We start from the raw sequence: 18,379 nt of genomic DNA, 5'->3' as shown, positions 1-18,379 counted from the left end.
GACGTCCCCTGCCATGAACTCCTGTACTGCAGATTGGCCTGAAGGTTGTCCCACCCATTCATCAACGTGCCATGACCCCAATGCAGAGCAAAATGCCTGGGGATTCATTTATCCTGCTGGGAATCAGGGCTTTTTTTTTTGCCCTTTCCTGTGATGAGCAGGGAGTTATGGAGGTCCATAAGACTGGGAGCAAATACAGGGATGAGTTGAGCAACCTGCAGCAAGGTGAGGGGAATATTAGGGCGATGAGGTGATGTGTAGTGCTGTCTTGGTCCCATCCAGGTCTATCTGCCTCCAACCACACCTCCAAGCCCCTTTTCCTTTCCACCTGTCCCTACACCACTCCTTATCACCCAGGAACACTTCTGAACTCTGAGGCCACAATGATTTTTCCACTGATTCCCAGCTTGGTTGAGGTTGGAAGGGACCTCTGGGTCCTTATGGACCCCAAAGCAGGGTGCTCAGGACCACATCCAGGTGTGGATTTGGGAGCTCTCCAATGAGGAGATTTGACAGCCTCACTCCATCTGCCTATAGATTAGCAAGGAGGTTGTTCTCTATTTAAAGACTAAAGTGACTACAGTAATGCAAAGGAATAAGAAAGCCTTCAGGCACTGACACCTGTGTTTTCTGCTTTCCCCAGTGCTTTCCCTTCCAAGGGCTCAGACCTGTGGAGAATTTAAGCTCGCGTACAATTATGGTATGAAGCCAAAAATAGGCTGAAGAGCACTTGTCTGGCCCAAGCTCCCAGGATAAGGGCAAAGGTTTCACAGCTCAAGCAAACGTCTGACTGAAATAGAAACAACCTGCCCCCAGTATGCCAGCAAAGCCCCCTCCCTGCCTGACACATGAATGGGAGCTGCAACATTGGCATCCCAGCCCTTCAGGTCCACACTGTGCCCTTTGGCTAACCCCAACTCCAGCTCCTCTTCTCATCCCTCGCTCCTCCTCCCTGGAGTCACACAGAGCCTGGGACAAATGATATGTCAGTGCCATGTTAGGAATCAGTCATACAATAGAATCTTAAACCAGACAGGATTTGCAACTATATTCCAAACTCAGATGGTGACCTCACACAGGGCTGGAAGGCCCTTTTCTGAGCACTGGAGGCAGGCTCTGTTCCAAGCTCGGTAGCATGGGCATTAATAGCACATTGCTATAGAAGCCTGTAGTTGAGCACCAGCTTTAAAGCCTATGGGATGCCAACAAACAGACTCCAGCAGCACTCTCACCTTGAGAAAGTGCTGAGTTTCTTTGTTAACTCTTTTTATTGTCATTTACCAAGCACCACGGTATCAGCACTGCTCCAGCTTTGTGCTCCTTCTTAAATGGGAACAGAGAAGAGAGGTCAGCAAAGTCAGTGACTGACTCCAAGGAAGAAGTAAATCTGAGAATTAAAAGTAAAAAGGTTACGAGGCTTTTGTTTTTGCTGCATGAATATGGTTTCAAGGGCAAATGCTCTCAAGTATCGGAAGAGCAAATTGAAAATGATAATTCTTTCACAGGTCCTGATTTAGGACCTGAGGGTAATAACAGAATCACAGCACAGCAGGGGTTGGAAGGGACCTCAAGAGATGGAGTCCAACCCATCCTAAAGCAGCTCCCTGCAATAGGTCACACACGGTGTCCTGATGGGTCTTAAACATCTCCAAGACTCCACCACCCCTCTGGGCAGCCTATGCCAGTGCTCCATCACCCTTACTGTAAAGAAGTTCTTCTGCATGTTAATACAGAACTTCCTGTGTCCCAGTTTTAGGCCATTGCTCCTTGTCCTATCGCTATGCAGCACCAGGAAGAGCCTGGCCTCATCCATTTGCATCCCACCTCCCTCTAGAATGGTATCTAAAGCTATCTCCATCAGAACATTGCTATTTTTGTGTGACTTTGAAGACAGAGGTCATCGTAAACATGACTGAGCACACACTCAACTGGCTTTTCATACCCTACAAAAGGGGTAGGAAGTCTACAAGTGACAGAAGGAAATCTGAAACCCACACAGCTCGGGCTACAGCCACCTACCTACAATGCACAGCCCAGATGACAAAGCAAAGACATCCGTATAGAACTTTATTAAAGTAGGCATCACCCACAACTTGCAGCATTTGAAAAAGATATTCCTAACTTTTCTTTTTCCCCCCTCCTGAATAGGTAACAGCTGCAACACTCAAACATCACGGGAAAATCTGAGCCCAGAAGTCAGACTTCAAACTGGTAGAAAAAGTCGTACGCGTTGAACCACATCAAACTGGTTTAGTACAGAAAATACTGTAGCGTAGTTAACGAGAGAAGTCACAGGGAAGACAGGCAGAAAGAAAACACAAAAGGCATCGTTGGTCACAGGTTAAAAACCAGAATGCTCCTAAATGAGGCAGCAACTGTTGGTAGACAACACGCTGTTTAAAACGCCGTAGGTCTGATTTTCACCTGCGCTTGAACAACTTAAAGCTTTTGTGCAGTGCCACAATGAAGGACAGCTCGCTTCAGAAGGAAGAGTATTTTTTGTTCTTCACCCCTTTTAGCATTAACTTGAGCTCTGAACAAGGGTGAACAGAGCAGGACTTTCTCTATATTAAAGAAATGGAATCAGATCCATCAGCAACTCTTTGGTTGGCTGCATGGAATGGAGGAGTCCCCTGGTGCTGATTTAAGGACTAGAATGGACAACACTTATTAAATCCTTTTAAGCCCTTCATCTGATGGATCAGTGTAACAGTTGAATGGCAGATAATCCTGTTCTGGCATGGCAGAGGACAAAACCAGAGTTAAACTGGATGACATGAATGAGCCCAACCTCACTGGCCCATTGGGCCAAATATTACACTTGAACAACATGAGAGCTGGAACAGTGGTGAACATTCAGAAACTTGCCTTGTAAACATCATAAAGGAAGTTTAAAGCACAGGCCACAACCCCAGAGGGTTTTGAGCTTAACTACCTGGGAAACGCACACTTTGCCAACCAATAAAGCAGTAAGATACATACAAAACCAAGAGATACTTCAACAAATGTTTAAAAGGATTCCTGGTTTTCACTCTATCATCTTTGTTTGAAGGTTACTTTCATGAGAAAACCATTTTTTTCCGCTGCAGTATGTAGATTCCCTCATAGAGAGGCAGAAATTGGGTCAGTTCACCACTGACTGGATAAACATTGCAGGGTTACAGAGTGCAGCAGACTCAGTTACCAAAGCCTTGTCATAGAAAACTCAACGAACAACATAGACCAGAAAATACTGAATGTAACACCTACATGGGCAACTGGAGTACGCAAGGCAAAGAAGATGGAGAGCTTCATCTAGGGAATTCCCAGTCATTTTGAAAAGGAAATTTTTCTCTTTGAAAAAATACAATCCAAGTTCCCAGATGCTGTTTCTCAAGGCGTACTATTTCTATAGTAGCCCATGGCTCAGATTCAAGACTGCTGTATTACCTTAAAAGGCTTTCCTGTCTCTCCAGTCTGTCATTCCTCACTTTCAAAGTCTCATAAGTAGCTTTTGGATAGACACATCCTCTCTGCATCCTTCTACTAACATTCCCTTGTTAATCCCAGAATCTCCTGTGCATTACACTCAATGAGCAGAACAGGCCTTAACTGTAACTGTAGATGGTTTCAGCCTCTGGAATCCTCTCTAAAGAACAGAAGCATTTGACAGTCACATAAACAGCATCTACAAAAACATCTGCAGCACATACAGAAAAAGCAGCCAACGTGAACAGATTTCAAAGGTCAACATCTAATGTCAATAAGTCTCCATCATCAGCCCAACTTCAGAACTTGCTCCAGGCAGCGTGTAATAATGCTAGCACAGTAAGCAACTGGGATAACAGCAAGAAGCATTAATTAACAGTAACCCCACTCCTGGGCATTGTCTTCTTGAAATACAGCCTGAATTCTCATAAACATAACAGCTTTCTGTATTTGGGATCTACTGAGGTTGAACTGATGGCAGCAGCGTTTTGAAACAACAGGAAAAGCTCAGCTTGTAAACCCTGTCATATTGAAAGCACAAAGAGAATTCAAGTTCTTTTCCTCTTCACATTTATAGGCATTATAAGAATAATGTTACTTCGTAGGCCCTGCAGGTAGAGAATGGTATGTTTATACAGTAACATATATATATATAAATATGAAATATTAACCAAAATTTGACTTGAAACTACAGTTGCAAAAAAACCCTGCCTGCAATTTGGAAACATTGAGTAGCTCATTTCTCTCTTTTATAAGCAGAGAGGAATGGATCGTATCTTACTATGACCTAATAACCCTCCACTAGGGAAATGGAAAAACATCTTTTAACAGAGTGGGATGTTCCTGAAACATCAGGTTTGACAGTATTGCCCCATGCTGTTTGTTGGATATGAGGCAGAAAGAATGACTGGAGATTCATCAACCAGCTGCTTAGGAAAGCTAATAATTGACATGCTTTAAGACTCAAAACTATAGAACTGATTTAGCCATTTCTTCCTGGTCCTCTGTGGAAATCTGGAAACGCTGGACAAAATGTTTCAGTTAGCTTGAGCAATCCTGGAATCAGACCCAAGGAAGCTAAACATCGTAGACACCAATTCAGGGAGGTCATAATCATGTTTCCATCCCCAGTCTCTCCGGGCGTTGCTGTCATCAAAGTTCATTGGCCAGCTGTCAGCTGCAGTAAAAGGAAGAAACAAGGAGCATTAGGTTTATGAAAAAATAGTAGAATGTCAGAATGGCCTGGGTTGAAAAGGACCACAATGACCATCTGGTTTCAACCCCCTGCTATGCCCACAGCCACAGCCACAGCCTGGCCTTGAATGCCTCCAGAGATGGGAGGCCAACATCCTTCCTGTGTTGGGGGCTTCTCAAAGGAAAACACTGTTTGGTTCTTGAAGTACAGCAACCCAATGATTTCCCTTTACCCACTGCCCAACAAGCAGTACCCACCTATGGCCTGCCTGACCGCATCCACATTGTAGGTAACCTGAAGCTCAGGAACGTGCTTCTGCACCTCTTGTGCCAGCTCTTCAGGAGTGAAGCTCATGGCACTGATGTTGTACGTCCTCATGCTCAGTGCCTCTGCAGGGGCCTCCATGACCTCTAGAGTTGCTTTCAGACAGTCATCAATGTACATCATAGGGAGGCGGGTGTCCGGCTTTAAGTTGCATTCAAATTTGCCAGTCTTAATGGCATCGTGGAAAATCTGGACAGCATAATCTGTAGAACAGTAGAATAAATGTGTTTATTTACCTTCATCTATTGTTCACATTGTAACTGGTCAACAGTATCCAGATTGTCATAGAATCATGGAATTGCTTGGGTTGGAAGGGACCTCAAGCACCATGAAGCTCCAACCCCCCAGCTCATGTAGGGCCACCAACCTCCACATTGATACCAGCCCAGGCTGCTCAAGGCCCCATCCCACCTGGCCTTGAACACCTCCAAGGATGGACGGGGCATCCACAGCCTCTCTGTGCAGCTGTTCCAGAACCTCCCCACTCTCATAGTAAAGAACTTCCCCTTATATCCAACCTAAATCTTCTCTCCTTGAGCTTAAAACCATTTCTGTTTGTTCTGCTATCATCTACCCTTGTAAAGAGTTGACTCCAATCCTGTAAAACACACAAACCACTTACCAGTTGTTCCCCCACCAGGCTGCGAGTCGGCAGATATGATTCCTGGGTACCTCAGGCAGCGAAAGTCGAGGCCATATCGGTAATGGTAGTACTACAGAGGGAGGAGAGGAGCACAGTTTTACACAACAAAGCCAGGCCTTACAGATCATTGTTTCCATAGGAACATCAGCAGAATGGCTTTGGGTTGGAAGGGACACCCACAACTCCATCAGTGCTCAAACCCCATCCAGCCTGACCTTGGCTGTCTGCAGAGATGGGGCATCACGGCCTCTCTGGACAACCTGTGCCAGTGCAAGTTATGCCTGTACAGACTTTCATGGCTTTGACTGTGCAGAAGTGAGAAGTTTTTGTTTAATTTTTACTTTTTAGTAGGCAAAAGTCACCATTGCCCACTGTGCTTTCCCAATGCTTTGTATGCTTTCGTTTATGCAACGTCATTAACATTGGCAGATAAGGAGGAGAGGTCAAAGTCAAAAGAATCGTGGAAAGAAATGGTATCAAAACTCAAATTGGTCAGTTTCTAATTCTTAATGCTTATTCCTACAGAACTTAAAAACACTTTTTCCTGCTGCCTCAGACTCCTATAGAGTACTGAAGCCTAAAGGAAGGAAAGAGAGGCAGAAAACCCACTGCCAATCAATGAAATTATCCTACAACTTGAATGGAAGAAGGCAAATTCTCACCTCTCCCATCAGTTCAGCGTGAACCTTGGAGACACCATAGATGGTCCTCGGTCTCTGAATGCAGAGATCAGGAGTTGGATCTCGAGGAGAGGTGGGCCCAAAGGCTCCAATCGTGCTTGGAACAAAGAGTCGCAAATTATGTTCAGCTGCAATATCCAGAACATTGTGTAAACCTGGAACGATATCAGGCTTTATCAGAACACCCACTTGCTCAAGCCTCTAAAGAAAGCCTATAGGAATCATGAATTTGAAAACCTTGTCACATACCAGTAATATTTACAGCTCTGGCCAAGGGGACGTTTGCTTCTCCAACAGCACTGAGCAAAGCACTATAGTGGAAGAGCCACGTTATGCGATTATTCACCACTATCTCACGTAGATTCTTGTAGTCCAAGATGTCTGAGTAGATGAAAGGGCCTAAAAGAAAGGAGCCAGAAGAAAAGTCAGCACTGAGAAGCATGGAAATCAAGGCAAGCTCAAGATGAAACTCAGATTGGTTCTCTCCCATTTCTCTGTTTGGGATTTGACTGCATAGCAAACCCTGGTACCAACAGCAGCCAATACATTAGGAAACAGAAAGGAGATATTAAGGTGAACTGCCACCTCCTCCTTAATAGACCGATTCAAGAACTCCTGTTTTACCCAGCCAATGGCATGAGAAATGGAAATGCTTAGAATTTCCTATTCAAATATCTATGTGCGTTATTAAGCTGTGATGAGAAAAGAAGAATCTATTCAGGCTTAATGGAAACACAAGATTCCAGAAAACACATTCTACACTCATAATCTAAATTGCCTTGGAACGGAGGCGCTATCCAGAAGTCCCAAACAGCAATTTGCCCAGTAAGCCACACATCATTTAGACTTTGGTAAAGCCAGTGTATTTTTCCATCTGCTCCCCCAGGCACTTACCACTATGAAAAACATGATCTGCTGGCTTACGAATATCAGACAAGATCACATTGTTCTTTCCAAATCGTTTCCTGTAGAAAAAAATATCCACATGGTACAGTGAGTCCACAACCTTCGCATTAATTCATCGGTTGCTCTGCTGCTATTTTGGTTAGCAGGAGCAATGTCAAAAGGAAAACAAATCCTTGTTGAAAATTGGATCCATAAGATCTATTCCCTCCCCCCCAGACACCAAAAAGCCACTGGACGTGCTGTAACAGCAGCTGTTTTCCTATCAGCAAGGTAAACAGAACTGATAAAGTCATCTCAGCCTTGTACTGTTCTAATCAGCACAGTCTGGGAAAGCAAGTCTGACAGAATCTGAGTACAGTGCAGCCTTCCATTATTTGCATGGCTTTAAATAGATCCTAGAAATGGTTGAAGACATTCAAACCGCAGCATGGCATCAAATGCATCATGTTGGCTCCCTTTTATCACAGTCCAAACACTGCCTGCAAGCAAATTACACTCTGGAGCTGAGTAGTGAATATATGGACACCGATAAGAGCTGGTAGAGTTTTAGAAAGATACCATGAAAAAAATAAGGTATGTGTGTATGTGATGTGGAGGAACAGAAAGAAACAGAAGGGATGCACTTTGTATTTACTACCTATGCTGCATCAGCCCATACTTTGTCAATTACAAAATACCAGGGAACACAATGTTGAAGGAAGCTTGATCACTATTTGCACTGCACTAAGCAGGGCATCTTATTCCTGCAGCAGCTGCACTAAAATTCTCATAGAGAAGAAGGTCAGCAGCTGTTAAGTGCAGACACTGAGTAGTTAGCAAAGTTCTTGCTTTCTTCACATGGATGTTGGTACTCCTTTCCTCTCCCATAGCACCCATATAACATCCCAAGCTTTTTCTCCTGGGCAGGAGGAGCCTTATTTATAATCACAGCCTTATTTAGCTGTCCATGCTCTGAGGATGCCAGTTCTGAATACTCCCATTGAACCAGGTACAAGCTGAACTCAGTGGTCAGCATCTCGGATAGAACTATTTCGGGAGCTGTGACCAATGTACACACAGAAAGTGCATCAGTGAACATAAAGCAAGGACAGAAACTAAACAAACAGTGGTAAAAGTTTAAGGCTACATAGGAGACCAGGCAGCAAAAAGTTCAGCATTTCTCAGCAGGATTCTTTTAAAGAACAACCTCCCTGTATATTATCGCTTCTCTATGTTAAATTGAATTTGAGCTCCTCACTACTATTGAGTCAAAGAATCGTGACGTACCTGAGGAGCTTCGCAAGTCCCACACCGAGCTGGCCGAGCCCACCTAAAAGACAACACACAGGAGATAAAACAGAGAAGTGGTACTGAAACACAGCATCCCAGTATCACCTGCATCACAGCAGAAACCTGTGCTTTTTCTCTTCTGAGAATCACAGAATGGTTGGGTTGGAAGGGACCTCAAGGATCATGAAGATCCAAACTCCCCCCACCACAGGCAGGGCCACCAACTTCTATATCTAATACCAGCCCAGGCTGCCCAGGGCCCCATCCAACCTGGCCTTGAACACCTCCAGGGATGGACGGGGCATCCACAGCCTCTCTGGGCAGCTGAAAACCCAGTCCTGGAGCAGGCAGCCAGTTACGAGAGCAATGCTGACCTGTAATTAACACCCGAGGATGATCTGACTCGGAAAAAGAAACCGAGTGAAAGCTTGCATCAGAGGCCACCTGGCGGGGTGAGATGCCAATGCATCGAACAGGCACGATGGAAACCCCGCATCCACAAGCAGGGTTTTGTAGCAGCTGGCTGACAGCTCGGCTCAGGTTTCTGACGACTGGCATCTTCCTTCTTCACACAGGCTGTGAGAACAGGAGGAAACACCAGTCACAAGTGACTCAAAAGCACGCTCAGCTTTTCCAACACTCCTTTTGAATACTCTTTAAAGAGGCCTGATGCAATCCAAACCCCAGCTGATGTGCCAACCCACAGCCACGTCTGCTGGAAGCAGCCTGGGAAGGAAGATGAATAGAGGTAATGTATTCACCAGAGAGAGAGCAAGAAAACATCCACAGCCTCAGCACAGGCTCCAGTATAAGGAGTATTATTCTAGAATAGAGCTCAAATTTAAGCCTTTTTACACTAGAAACCATGATTTCAAGCACAACAGACAGCAAATGCAGAATTCTTCCTTAAAATCCTTCAGGCTTTTAACTGTCTTCTATAAAATGTGGCTTAATTGGGATCACGCTGTCAATTACGTTACCTTTGTGTTGCATGTACAAGCAAGAAATACAGGAAGATGGAAGGCTACAACAAAAAATGACACCAGCTAATTGCTGCACCAGTTCACAGTAAGCACAGGAAAGCAAACACCCTATTAATTATGGGTATCTTTTAGGGCAATACAGACAGTGGGGAATTTTCTGCCTATTTGAATGCTACTCCTGGATTTAACCTCAGATGCAACTCATTGCTATCCAAGAGGCTGCGAGACCTCCCTCCTACCTTGATCCTCCGGTGTTGATGAGCACAGCTCAGCTTATAACACTGCACAGGAAGGCAGCCCTGCAGGGAAGGGCCTGAGGGACACAACAGCCTCATAGGGTACCTCATCCATAAGGTTTTCCCTGTCAGTACCTGAAGCAGCATTGACATCTTGAGCTCTAAATGCACAGTACCAGACATAGAAAATCCTTTAGCTAACCAAGCAAGCATGGGTTGAAAAGGACCACAATAACCATCTGGTTTCAACCCCCTGCTACATGCAGGGCTGCCAACCACCAGACCAGGCTGCAACACTGCAGTTCTCTCCCCACCCCACTAATTCAAACCAACACTGAGTATCATGCAGGGCATTGCAGAACACATTACCCCTTGTACTCACCTGTCCCTCAGCCGGCAATAGGACCGAAGCACAGCGCAGGCTGCAATTTATAGGACACTGCCTCTTTGGGAAGCCAATCAAAAGGAGACGGAAAGTAGGAGTTGTCCCACGGCTAAAAAAATAAGCCAACAAGAAAGAAGAGCGTGAGGGTGAGAGCAGCAGGCGGGGATATCGCTGGGTTCGCATCTGCTTGGCTCGCTGTGTGTTAAGGCTGTGATAGAGGGGTGGTGGAGCTGACAGATGCATCCAATCCAGTGTCACAGCTGAAGGATGGGGTTAAATGTAGAGTAAAGCTGTGCTGAAAGGTAAAGCAAAAACACCCCCCGGTGATGGCAGAAAGTTCTGGATGTTGTTAAGTGAAAGCAGAGGGGGAAAAAAGAAGGGGAAATGAGCAGCTTATGAGCTGACTTGAGCAAGTCAGAGCAGCGTGTTACATAACAGGCACCTGTCACTCACCTTACGGCAAAAACATGTTTATCCGAGCGAGTCGGTTCTCCCGTATTAATTACCGATAGAACCTTACGGTGATAAGAAAGATAAGAAAGTCGCGTGGACGTTCTGGAAAATCCCATTAAGGGGCAGAAGAAAAGGAGGAGGGTCTGAACATGGCCGCCCCTCCCCTCCCAGCGCTTCCAACCAGCCCCGGCCCCGCTGCCTCCTCCCTGGGGCTGAGATGGGGGGGTTGGGAAGGGGGGAGGAGGCTGAATGTGACGTAGAGGGGAGGAGAGTGAGAGTGGTGACGTCAGAGTAACGCAAACATGGTATGACGTCATGTCCCTCCCCGTCTCCCCCCCATCATATCTATCCCCTATCCCCTTTCATCCTATCACTATTACCCAGGAGCAGAGGCATCACCAAGGCTAGAACACCAACCACCCTGTAATGCCAGGCAGCCTTGAGGCTCCTCCTTGCCCCAGGGTTGCCCCCCACTGAAAGTATGACTTAAAATGATATTTCTAAGCACAAAACCTGGAGCTGCCATCTTACAAAGACAAGAGGCGACTTACAAAAACGCATTTAAAGTGTGGAAACTTGCTCAAAGGAGGTTTGTTTGCCTTCAGGAATGCCTTCAAACACCCATAGTGCAGCTAAAAGTGTTTGAAGGTAAACATGACTCAAGCTGTAATTGTTTGTAGAAGCAAAATGATAAGCTCACCACCAAGAGAGTGGCTCCATAGTAGGAATGACAAGCAGGTAGATCCAGCCAGCAAGATTGAATTGATTCAAGTGTTACAGCAACTTCACATTAAGTGCTTTATGCAGCCACTCTCCTCTATAAACTCCTCCATCCGCTTTCAAACTCAGGTAAGGCTTTGTCATCCATACTGGATAACGTGCCTGCTTCACATATAATTGTGTGCCCTCTAATTACATGTAGCTAAACTGTTATGCAATCCCCTGCCTGCCTGCCAAGGGGTGAAATACATAAGCAGGAGGGAAGGGGAAAAAAAAGCCTTATAAACACCTCTGTGGTAAACTAATCTTATCTCAGAGTCTTTGTTCTTCAAGATTACTTGGGGAGTTTATATTGTTCGTGTTTGTACAAGATAGAAATGCTTGAAGTTAATGGGGTTGGGGGGGGGGGGGGGGGGGGGGAATGTGGTTTGCTGCTGAGACCCTGAGAAAGTGTGATATGAGATCAAGCTTAAGTCCAGATACTCTGCACAGACTGTTCCATGTCAGCTCATAGTATACCTGGTATCACATGCATTCCCTTTGCCACATCATTTCAGTTCTCAGCAGCATCTGAGTGCTGATGCTCAGTGGGACTCTGAGTTAGTGGTCATGGAGCTCCATTAACTCCACTGTATGGCCTTCATTTTAAACAGCAAGGACGTCGATAGGGTGAGTTTTCTTCTTGGAACAGCAACGCCCATCTCCTGCACAAAATCAGCCAGCAGACTCTTGTTTGTGATATGCTCGAAGCTACACAGGGGTTTCCTGAGCTGCTCTATCAGCTGGGGCTGTAAATGTGAGCTACTGATAGGGCACGTGTCCAGTTTAGAAGCATCATAACTGCTCTGCAGGCAGCTCAGACAACAAGTAATGACTCCAACAGGTTCTGTTCTGTGAGGATCTTCTTGACTGAGCAAGGCTGGACACTGGTTCCTGCACCTGAGACCAACCAAGTGACCCATTCTGCTGGGCAGAGGCACTTTGGACTTCACGCATCCACGAGCTCCTGAGCTTGATGGAGAAGGGGAAACCATTTATTTGTGATGTTTTTCTATACAGCAAAACTTGGCAGAACCCTTTACAGCTGTTCGTGCACAAGAGCCACTGAAAGGATGCAACACCAGAAAAGGCAGCAGCAGGGATTAGAAATGTGAAGGTGAGGATTAGCAAGAGAAGCATCATTGAGATATTACAGCCTTCCATTTCCTGAGCAGTCAAGGAGAATTGATGGCGTTCCTACAGGCTCCACCAAGAGCCATCTCTCCATATTGTCACTTAATTCACTGCCTGATTCCTTCTTAACAGCTGTTGCAATTAACAAAGTACTTAAGGGGTCCTTCCCTTAAGGGATGGATGCTTGGCTTTCTTAAGACTACCATTATTCTTTGGAGCCCATCCCTTCAGGGATGGATACCTGGCTCTGTTAACATCGGAATGATTTGTTTCCCTTCATGTTTTCTTTCCTGAGGCAGTATATAGGTTGGGTCTCTGCAATCAGGTGAGAGAGAACTGGGGAACAAAGGGGTAGATGGTGTCTGAATATTCACTCACCATGATTGTCATTGAAGCTTTTGTTTGACTTATCTTAAATTGCACTTGCATTATTACACACTTGGAGTCCTTATATCCTCTGACAAACAGCTCTTGAGCACATGGACTGAACCAGGCAATGTTAATGGGAAGCAGAGAGGGTTATGCTATAGCTTTTCTGTAAGAAACTGGATCCAGGTCACTCAGCTCATGTTACCAGAGACTTGTAGGACCAGATCACTCACTTGGATAAGCCAAGAGCTGTCCTGACTGTGCACTTATTGACAACAGCCTTGACTTCATGTGGACTGTGACCCTCAGACCACAGCAGCCAACACCAATGAGTAAGTTGTCAATTCCGTATACCACGAGTTCTTGTTGTCACTTAATGTGCCAAAGAAGACACAAAGAGTCGCTAAGAAAGGAGGGTGAACTTCAGTTTGGTGACAGCTCAACCACGAAGACCACGAACAGAACAAACATCTTCCCCCTGTGGCACTGAACTGCTCTAACCCTGATGCTCATCATCCCCAACAGATCTGACGTGGGCTGTGCTTGTGCACAGGAAGGTGTCACATTGTGTTGGCAGGCGAGGGAAAATCTCATCCCAGTCAAAGCCAGTCCAGTCTTCCCTCTGTGGGTGGCTGGCATTGCTTTGACACCCAAACATGCCACACTGGATTGCTGTTTCCTTGGAGGAGAGAAGATGGAAAAGATTTTACTTTAGAACACTTTGTGGTTGTTAAAAGAACGACCCGATTCTCATTGGTTTGCTTAGATCTGCTTTGCCTTTTGTTCCATCGCTGCAATGACTTTCACACCATTCACCTGGCATCACCACAGTTGCTATGAGCTCATACAGTGTGAAAGCCCAAGTGTCGGCCCCTCAGGTGGGTGAGCAGGAGATACACGTCTGCTGGTGGCATCCCCCTGCCCGGCTGTTCAGCACAGTGTGAGGCCACTGCCTGCAAAGCAGCATTTTGGAGAGAGGAGGGGGTTGTGCAGCAGGTTCTGCTCCAGCACTGCAGGCATAAATCTTACAGACTGCAGTGGCTGCAGTCACATCTCTCAGTGTATGGGGAGCATGCAGCACTCTACACACCAATGCTGCAGGATAAAGCCTCCCTGGATGCTTTTGTGTCCTTACAGTCAACATTTTGTTGTGAATAAAGGGTAGTAACACTACAAGGGCCCATTTCTGCATTGCCTTGCTATTTTTCTAAGCAAACAAAATGGATGGAAGATATATCTAATGTATAAGAACAGCGCTTTTACTGGCCTTGACTGTGTAGGTCTCTACACGAGGATGAATTTGTAGCAGGCTCTGGAAATGAAAGGCACAATCTAACTCAATTCTATGGTAAACTGTGATCTGGTTTCTTACAGGGCTTTATCCTACTAAGCAACGCCCAACTTGGTTATGAAAACAAGCTGCTACAGGTCTGTGCTGAGCAGATGCTGCAATACAGTAAGGGTTAAGGAATGCACAATGGGAAAGGTAAAAACCAGGCTATTTTAAGCAAAAAATCAGACAAAGACTCAAATCAAGTTTATCACCCAAAACAAAGAACCACAGACATTAAGGCCACTGGACAATTTAATTGCACTCCTTAATAAGGAGACCTAATTTCAGCCTTCCAGTATTCATAAAGGGAATTATAAACAGGAGAGGAATCAAATTTTACTCAGGTAAACAGTGATAAGACAAGGGGGGGATGGTTTTAAGCTCAAGGAGGAAAGGTTTAAATTGAATATCAGGGGGAAGTTCTTTGCAGAGAGAGTGGTGAGGTGCTGGAACAGCTGCCCAGAGAGGCTGTGGATGCCCCGTCCATCCCTGGAGGTGTTCAAGGCCAGGTTGGATGGGGCCCTGGGCAGCCTGGGCTGGTATTAAATGTGGAGGTTGGTGGCCCTGCCTGTGGTGGGGGGGGAAACTCCAATGGAAAAGAAACCTGACAATCCTTTCCTTAATTACAGTAAGGGAGAAAAACCTTGAGCCTTCCACTAGAGATGATACTCCATAGTCACAAATACACCTCTTCCTTTCTCAATTCCAACAGCACTAATTCTGATAAGTTTCCTATCCAAACAGCATCCATCTCAGGCTGGAATCATCTGCTGTCCTGCACTTTGAGACAACCACTGCAGCTGGGATGCTTGGCTAAGCTTTGTGTATGGAGATCCCTTGGTGCTAGGGAGGCTTGGAAGCCACAAAAGGCAAAACAGACAGCTTTGAAAGATGTCTTTGTGCTACCATTTTTGTAACTTAAGCATGCTGTCAATGCAATGTTACATCTTCCCAAAAAGCTCAGAAATCAAGAAAATGGGAAGTGACCATCTGATCTGAAAGGGGTGGATTACATGGTGTTTTTCCCTCCTTAGAGTCAATCAAAGAATCATAGAATGGCCTGGGTTGAAAAGGACCACAACGACCATCTGGTTTCAACTCCCCTGTTATATGCAGGGTCACCAACCAGCAGCCCAGGCTGCCCAGAGCCACATCCAGCCTGGCCTTGAATGCCTGCAGGGATGGGGCATCCACAGCCTCCTTAGGCAACCTGGTATCTGCTAACATAACTTAAAGGTCCTGTTAGGGTTTCAGCACCTGGTAAAATATGGTTGCAGTCCCCCATACATGGGAGTAGGTGTGCAACTGCTGAGTGCATCCACTGGGGGTTATTGTGGTCCAGGGAACCACCAGGTTTCACATCTTATAATACATAACCCTCATCAACAGACCTGAGAAAAGCCTGCTAAGTGCATATCGGTGTATTTTATGAAACCATTAACCTCAAAACTTTGACTTGAAAGCAAAGCTGAATTCTGGTAGAAAACCCTGGGGGTGAGGAGGGGGGAGGGAGAGGGAGAAAACTGGGGAGAGAAAAGTTAAAATGCATTTAAAAATGAAATCTAAAATGATTATCTTTGCAAAACAGAGCCGTTAGCACAGCTGCAAAATCATTTGTCAAGTGCGTGCTTGACGCATCAAGAAGAGGCAAAAGCATTTCCCACAGCTTCCCCAGCTGCTAATATGGAGCAGAGCAGCCGCCAGCAGCACGTGGAATATCAGTGAAGATCAGCTTAAGGATTTAAAAGTAGTTCTTGCTTTTGCTTGAGGGTAATAAGGCAATGCAGTGGGAGCCGGGGAGAGGCAAAGCACTGAGGAATTTCATATCCCATACAGCATCATTAGATAATATCTTCCTAATTTGGCACAATGCCCCATCCCTGCAGGCATTCAAGGCCAGGCTGGATGTGGCTCTGGGCAGCCTGGGCTGCTGGTTGGTGACCCTGCACACAGCAGGGGTTGGAACCAGATGATCATTGCAGTCGTGCTGCTGATGGTTGGATATCAGGGGAAGTTCTTTACTAAGAGAGTGGTGAGGTGCTGGAACAGCTGCCCTGAGAGGCTGTGGATGCCCCGTCCATCCCTGGAGGTGTTCAAGGCCAGGTTGGATGGGGCCCTGGGCAGCCTGGGCTGGTATCAATGTGGAGGTTGGTGGCCCTGCCTGTGGTGGGGGGTTGGAGCTTCATGATCCTTGAGGTCCCTTCCAACCCAACCATTCTGTGATTCTGTGTTCTCTTCTTACTCATCCACTGTTGGTGGTTGCTGGAGATGAGCACAGAGCTGCCCGAGCCTTCATCCTGACCAGCATGGCTGCACTTATTGCTTTCACAAGGCCAGCTCAGCCCTGTGTCCTGCTCTGGGGAGCTGCCTGGGCAGCATCCAGACCATGAAAACACAGCACAGAGTCTCAGAGCACGGCATGGTTCAGTGACCTGGATCTTTCAGCTCAGCAACCAGAAAGGAAACCTGAAATACTGAACTACTTTTCTTGAAAGTACCAAAAGTAAATACTCTGACAAGCTCAACTACTTCAAGAAAAAAACCCAAACATGTACTGTACAAAAATATGTATCGTGTATTTTTTGAGTTCTTACACTCCAGGCAGGATAAAGGCCAACCTTAAACTAGCAGAAGCAATTTCCCAGGAGGGAAACATTTCACACAGCTCTGCTAGCAAAAATAAAACCCTCCACTGCACACGCGTCTCTATCACTAGAGATCAGAGATGGAGCCAACCACATGCGACAGCTACTAATCGCATCCCTTAACGCCGGCTGGGCAGGACGTGGGCATGGCTTAGAGGACGAGAAGAAAACCCTACACAAAACACGAGTTTGTGCTGATTGCAATAGGAAAAAGCACTTCTCATTCACAGTACCATTCACAGAAACAGCTCTCTCTCTTAAATGCTATAGCTTGAAAATAAACATTAAACTCTTGCTTGACTGCAGAGCCTCGGGACTGCATTTAAAGCCCACGGGGAAGCAGTGCTATGGGTGCATGAGCAGTATTGCTTCATTTGATGTGAACTGTGCAGCATCTTCAGCAAACCGAGCCAAACTCGTACACTGCAAAAGAACACCTCCATTGGGTTCAGTTGAGCAGAAGGGCTTTTACTGCTCAAGAAGGATGATGCACAGGGCATCTGAATTGCTCACCGGTGGTTTTAACATGGCGTGTCTACAAGTTCAGATCTCTTCTTGATGAGTAATCGTGCCAGGATGAAGAGACAAGAGGTTTACATGTTGTCCTGAGGGACGTGCTTTAGTGGGAAATGTTGGTGATAAGCGGATAGTTGGACTGGGTGATCTTAGAGGTCTTTTCCAATCTTGGTGATTCCATGATTATATGTTTTGGTAACCATTTGACCTCCTGCAACACCAAGAGAACCATCCAGAGTGAAGTGAACACAAACGGGACAGAGCTTGCAGCAAGCTGGCCTCAACACCACCCTGTCCTAAAGGTTCAGCTGAATTCCAAGGCCTCCCTGATACGGCCCAGCTGGATAACCCTGCCTTTGGGTATGGAGGTTGCCAAATTGTGAGAAAGAGCACAGAGCCCTGCAAGATAAGAAAGAAAAACCGAGGCCAGAATGTGAAAGTGTGATAGGTAACAGCTCAAAGGTCTGAAAGGAGAAAACTCAACAACAGGGTGGCAAAAGATTCCCAAAAGGGTAAAAGCTGAACCCCATGAGCTCAAGAAAGCAGCTCAGTAGCGTGGATGATGCACCCAACTGTTGCCTGTGGGCAATAAATACAACGTTGGGTGTCTTTTGCCTCACTAGTCTTTGCTATCTTTTATGTACAAGAAATGCTCCAGGAGAAGCTGTGGGTGCCCTATCCCTGCAGTACCAAAGGCCGTGGATGGGTTGGGGACAGCCCAGGCTGTGGGGCTGAGTGGGCTCATAGCTCCCTGCCAACCCAAACCATTCTAGGATTCTGATTCTACAAGAGGCAGCAGGTTAGAAACTATCAAGAAGCTGGTGTGTTTTCAAAACCCAGACAGGATGGAAAAATACAAGTGGTTTTTTCTTTTCTTGTCTCAGAGCCTGCAAACAGGAAAAGCCAGTCTTAAGTCAAGAATCTTGCTAACAAAGGAATAATGGAAGTGCAAGCTAAGAGAGCAGGACGTGTTCCCACAAGCTGCTCTGCCTCCCTGAGCCTCGATGACAGGGAAGGGAGGGTCATACCTGGGCTGGAGGCAACGTTCTTGTTGGGAGGAAGGGCAGGGAGCTGAAGAAAG

General features: G+C 46.0%; 1 protein-coding gene across 4 annotated transcripts; it reads right to left on the bottom strand.

Annotated features, from left to right (window-relative positions):
• Positions 1–2,050: 2,050 nt before the first annotated feature.
• LOC107312408 (L-threonine 3-dehydrogenase, mitochondrial) lies at positions 2,051–10,666 on the bottom strand. 4 transcript variants are annotated; one of them, XM_085544270.1, is made up of 11 exons: positions 10,543–10,666; positions 10,087–10,198; positions 9,190–9,211; positions 8,860–9,061; positions 8,483–8,525; positions 7,205–7,275; positions 6,560–6,709; positions 6,293–6,465; positions 5,610–5,700; positions 4,921–5,190; positions 2,051–4,645 (listed from the first exon to the last, which is right to left on the bottom strand). In XM_085544270.1, exons 4-11 carry the CDS (start codon positions 9,041–9,043, stop codon positions 4,506–4,508), a joined length of 1,122 nt encoding a protein of 373 aa, XP_085400396.1. In that variant the 5' UTR covers positions 9,044–9,061; positions 9,190–9,211; positions 10,087–10,198; positions 10,543–10,666; the 3' UTR covers positions 2,051–4,505. The 4 variants fall into 4 exon arrangements, with proteins under 4 accessions (XP_085400396.1, XP_015715305.2, XP_085400398.1 ...); XM_015859819.3 differs by lacking the exon at positions 9,190–9,211; XM_085544272.1 differs by lacking the exons at positions 9,190–9,211; positions 10,543–10,666 and having other exon boundaries at positions 10,074–10,108.
• Positions 10,667–18,379: the final 7,713 nt, after the last annotated feature.

Source organism: Coturnix japonica, chromosome 3 (genome assembly GCF_054131305.1).
Source record: "Coturnix japonica strain WE chromosome 3, WE-NBRP24, whole genome shotgun sequence".
NCBI lineage: Eukaryota > Metazoa > Chordata > Aves > Galliformes > Phasianidae > Coturnix > Coturnix japonica.
Note: the sequence above shows the minus strand (reverse complement) of the source record. Positions and strands in the feature narration are given on the sequence as shown.

Coding starts and splice junctions, on each gene's coding strand:
- LOC107312408 (XM_085544270.1), bottom strand. CDS start 9,043: ATGCCAGTCGTCAGAAACCTGAGCCGAGCTGTCAGCCAGCTGCTACAA. Junction 8,526..8,859: donor TCCTCGGGTGTTAATTACAG/GTCAGCATTGCT, acceptor GTTGTCTTTTAG/GTGGGCTCGGCCAGCTCGGT. Junction 7,276..8,482: donor GGACTTGCGAAGCTCCTCAG/GTACGTCACGAT, acceptor TTTTTTCTACAG/GAAACGATTTGGAAAGAACA.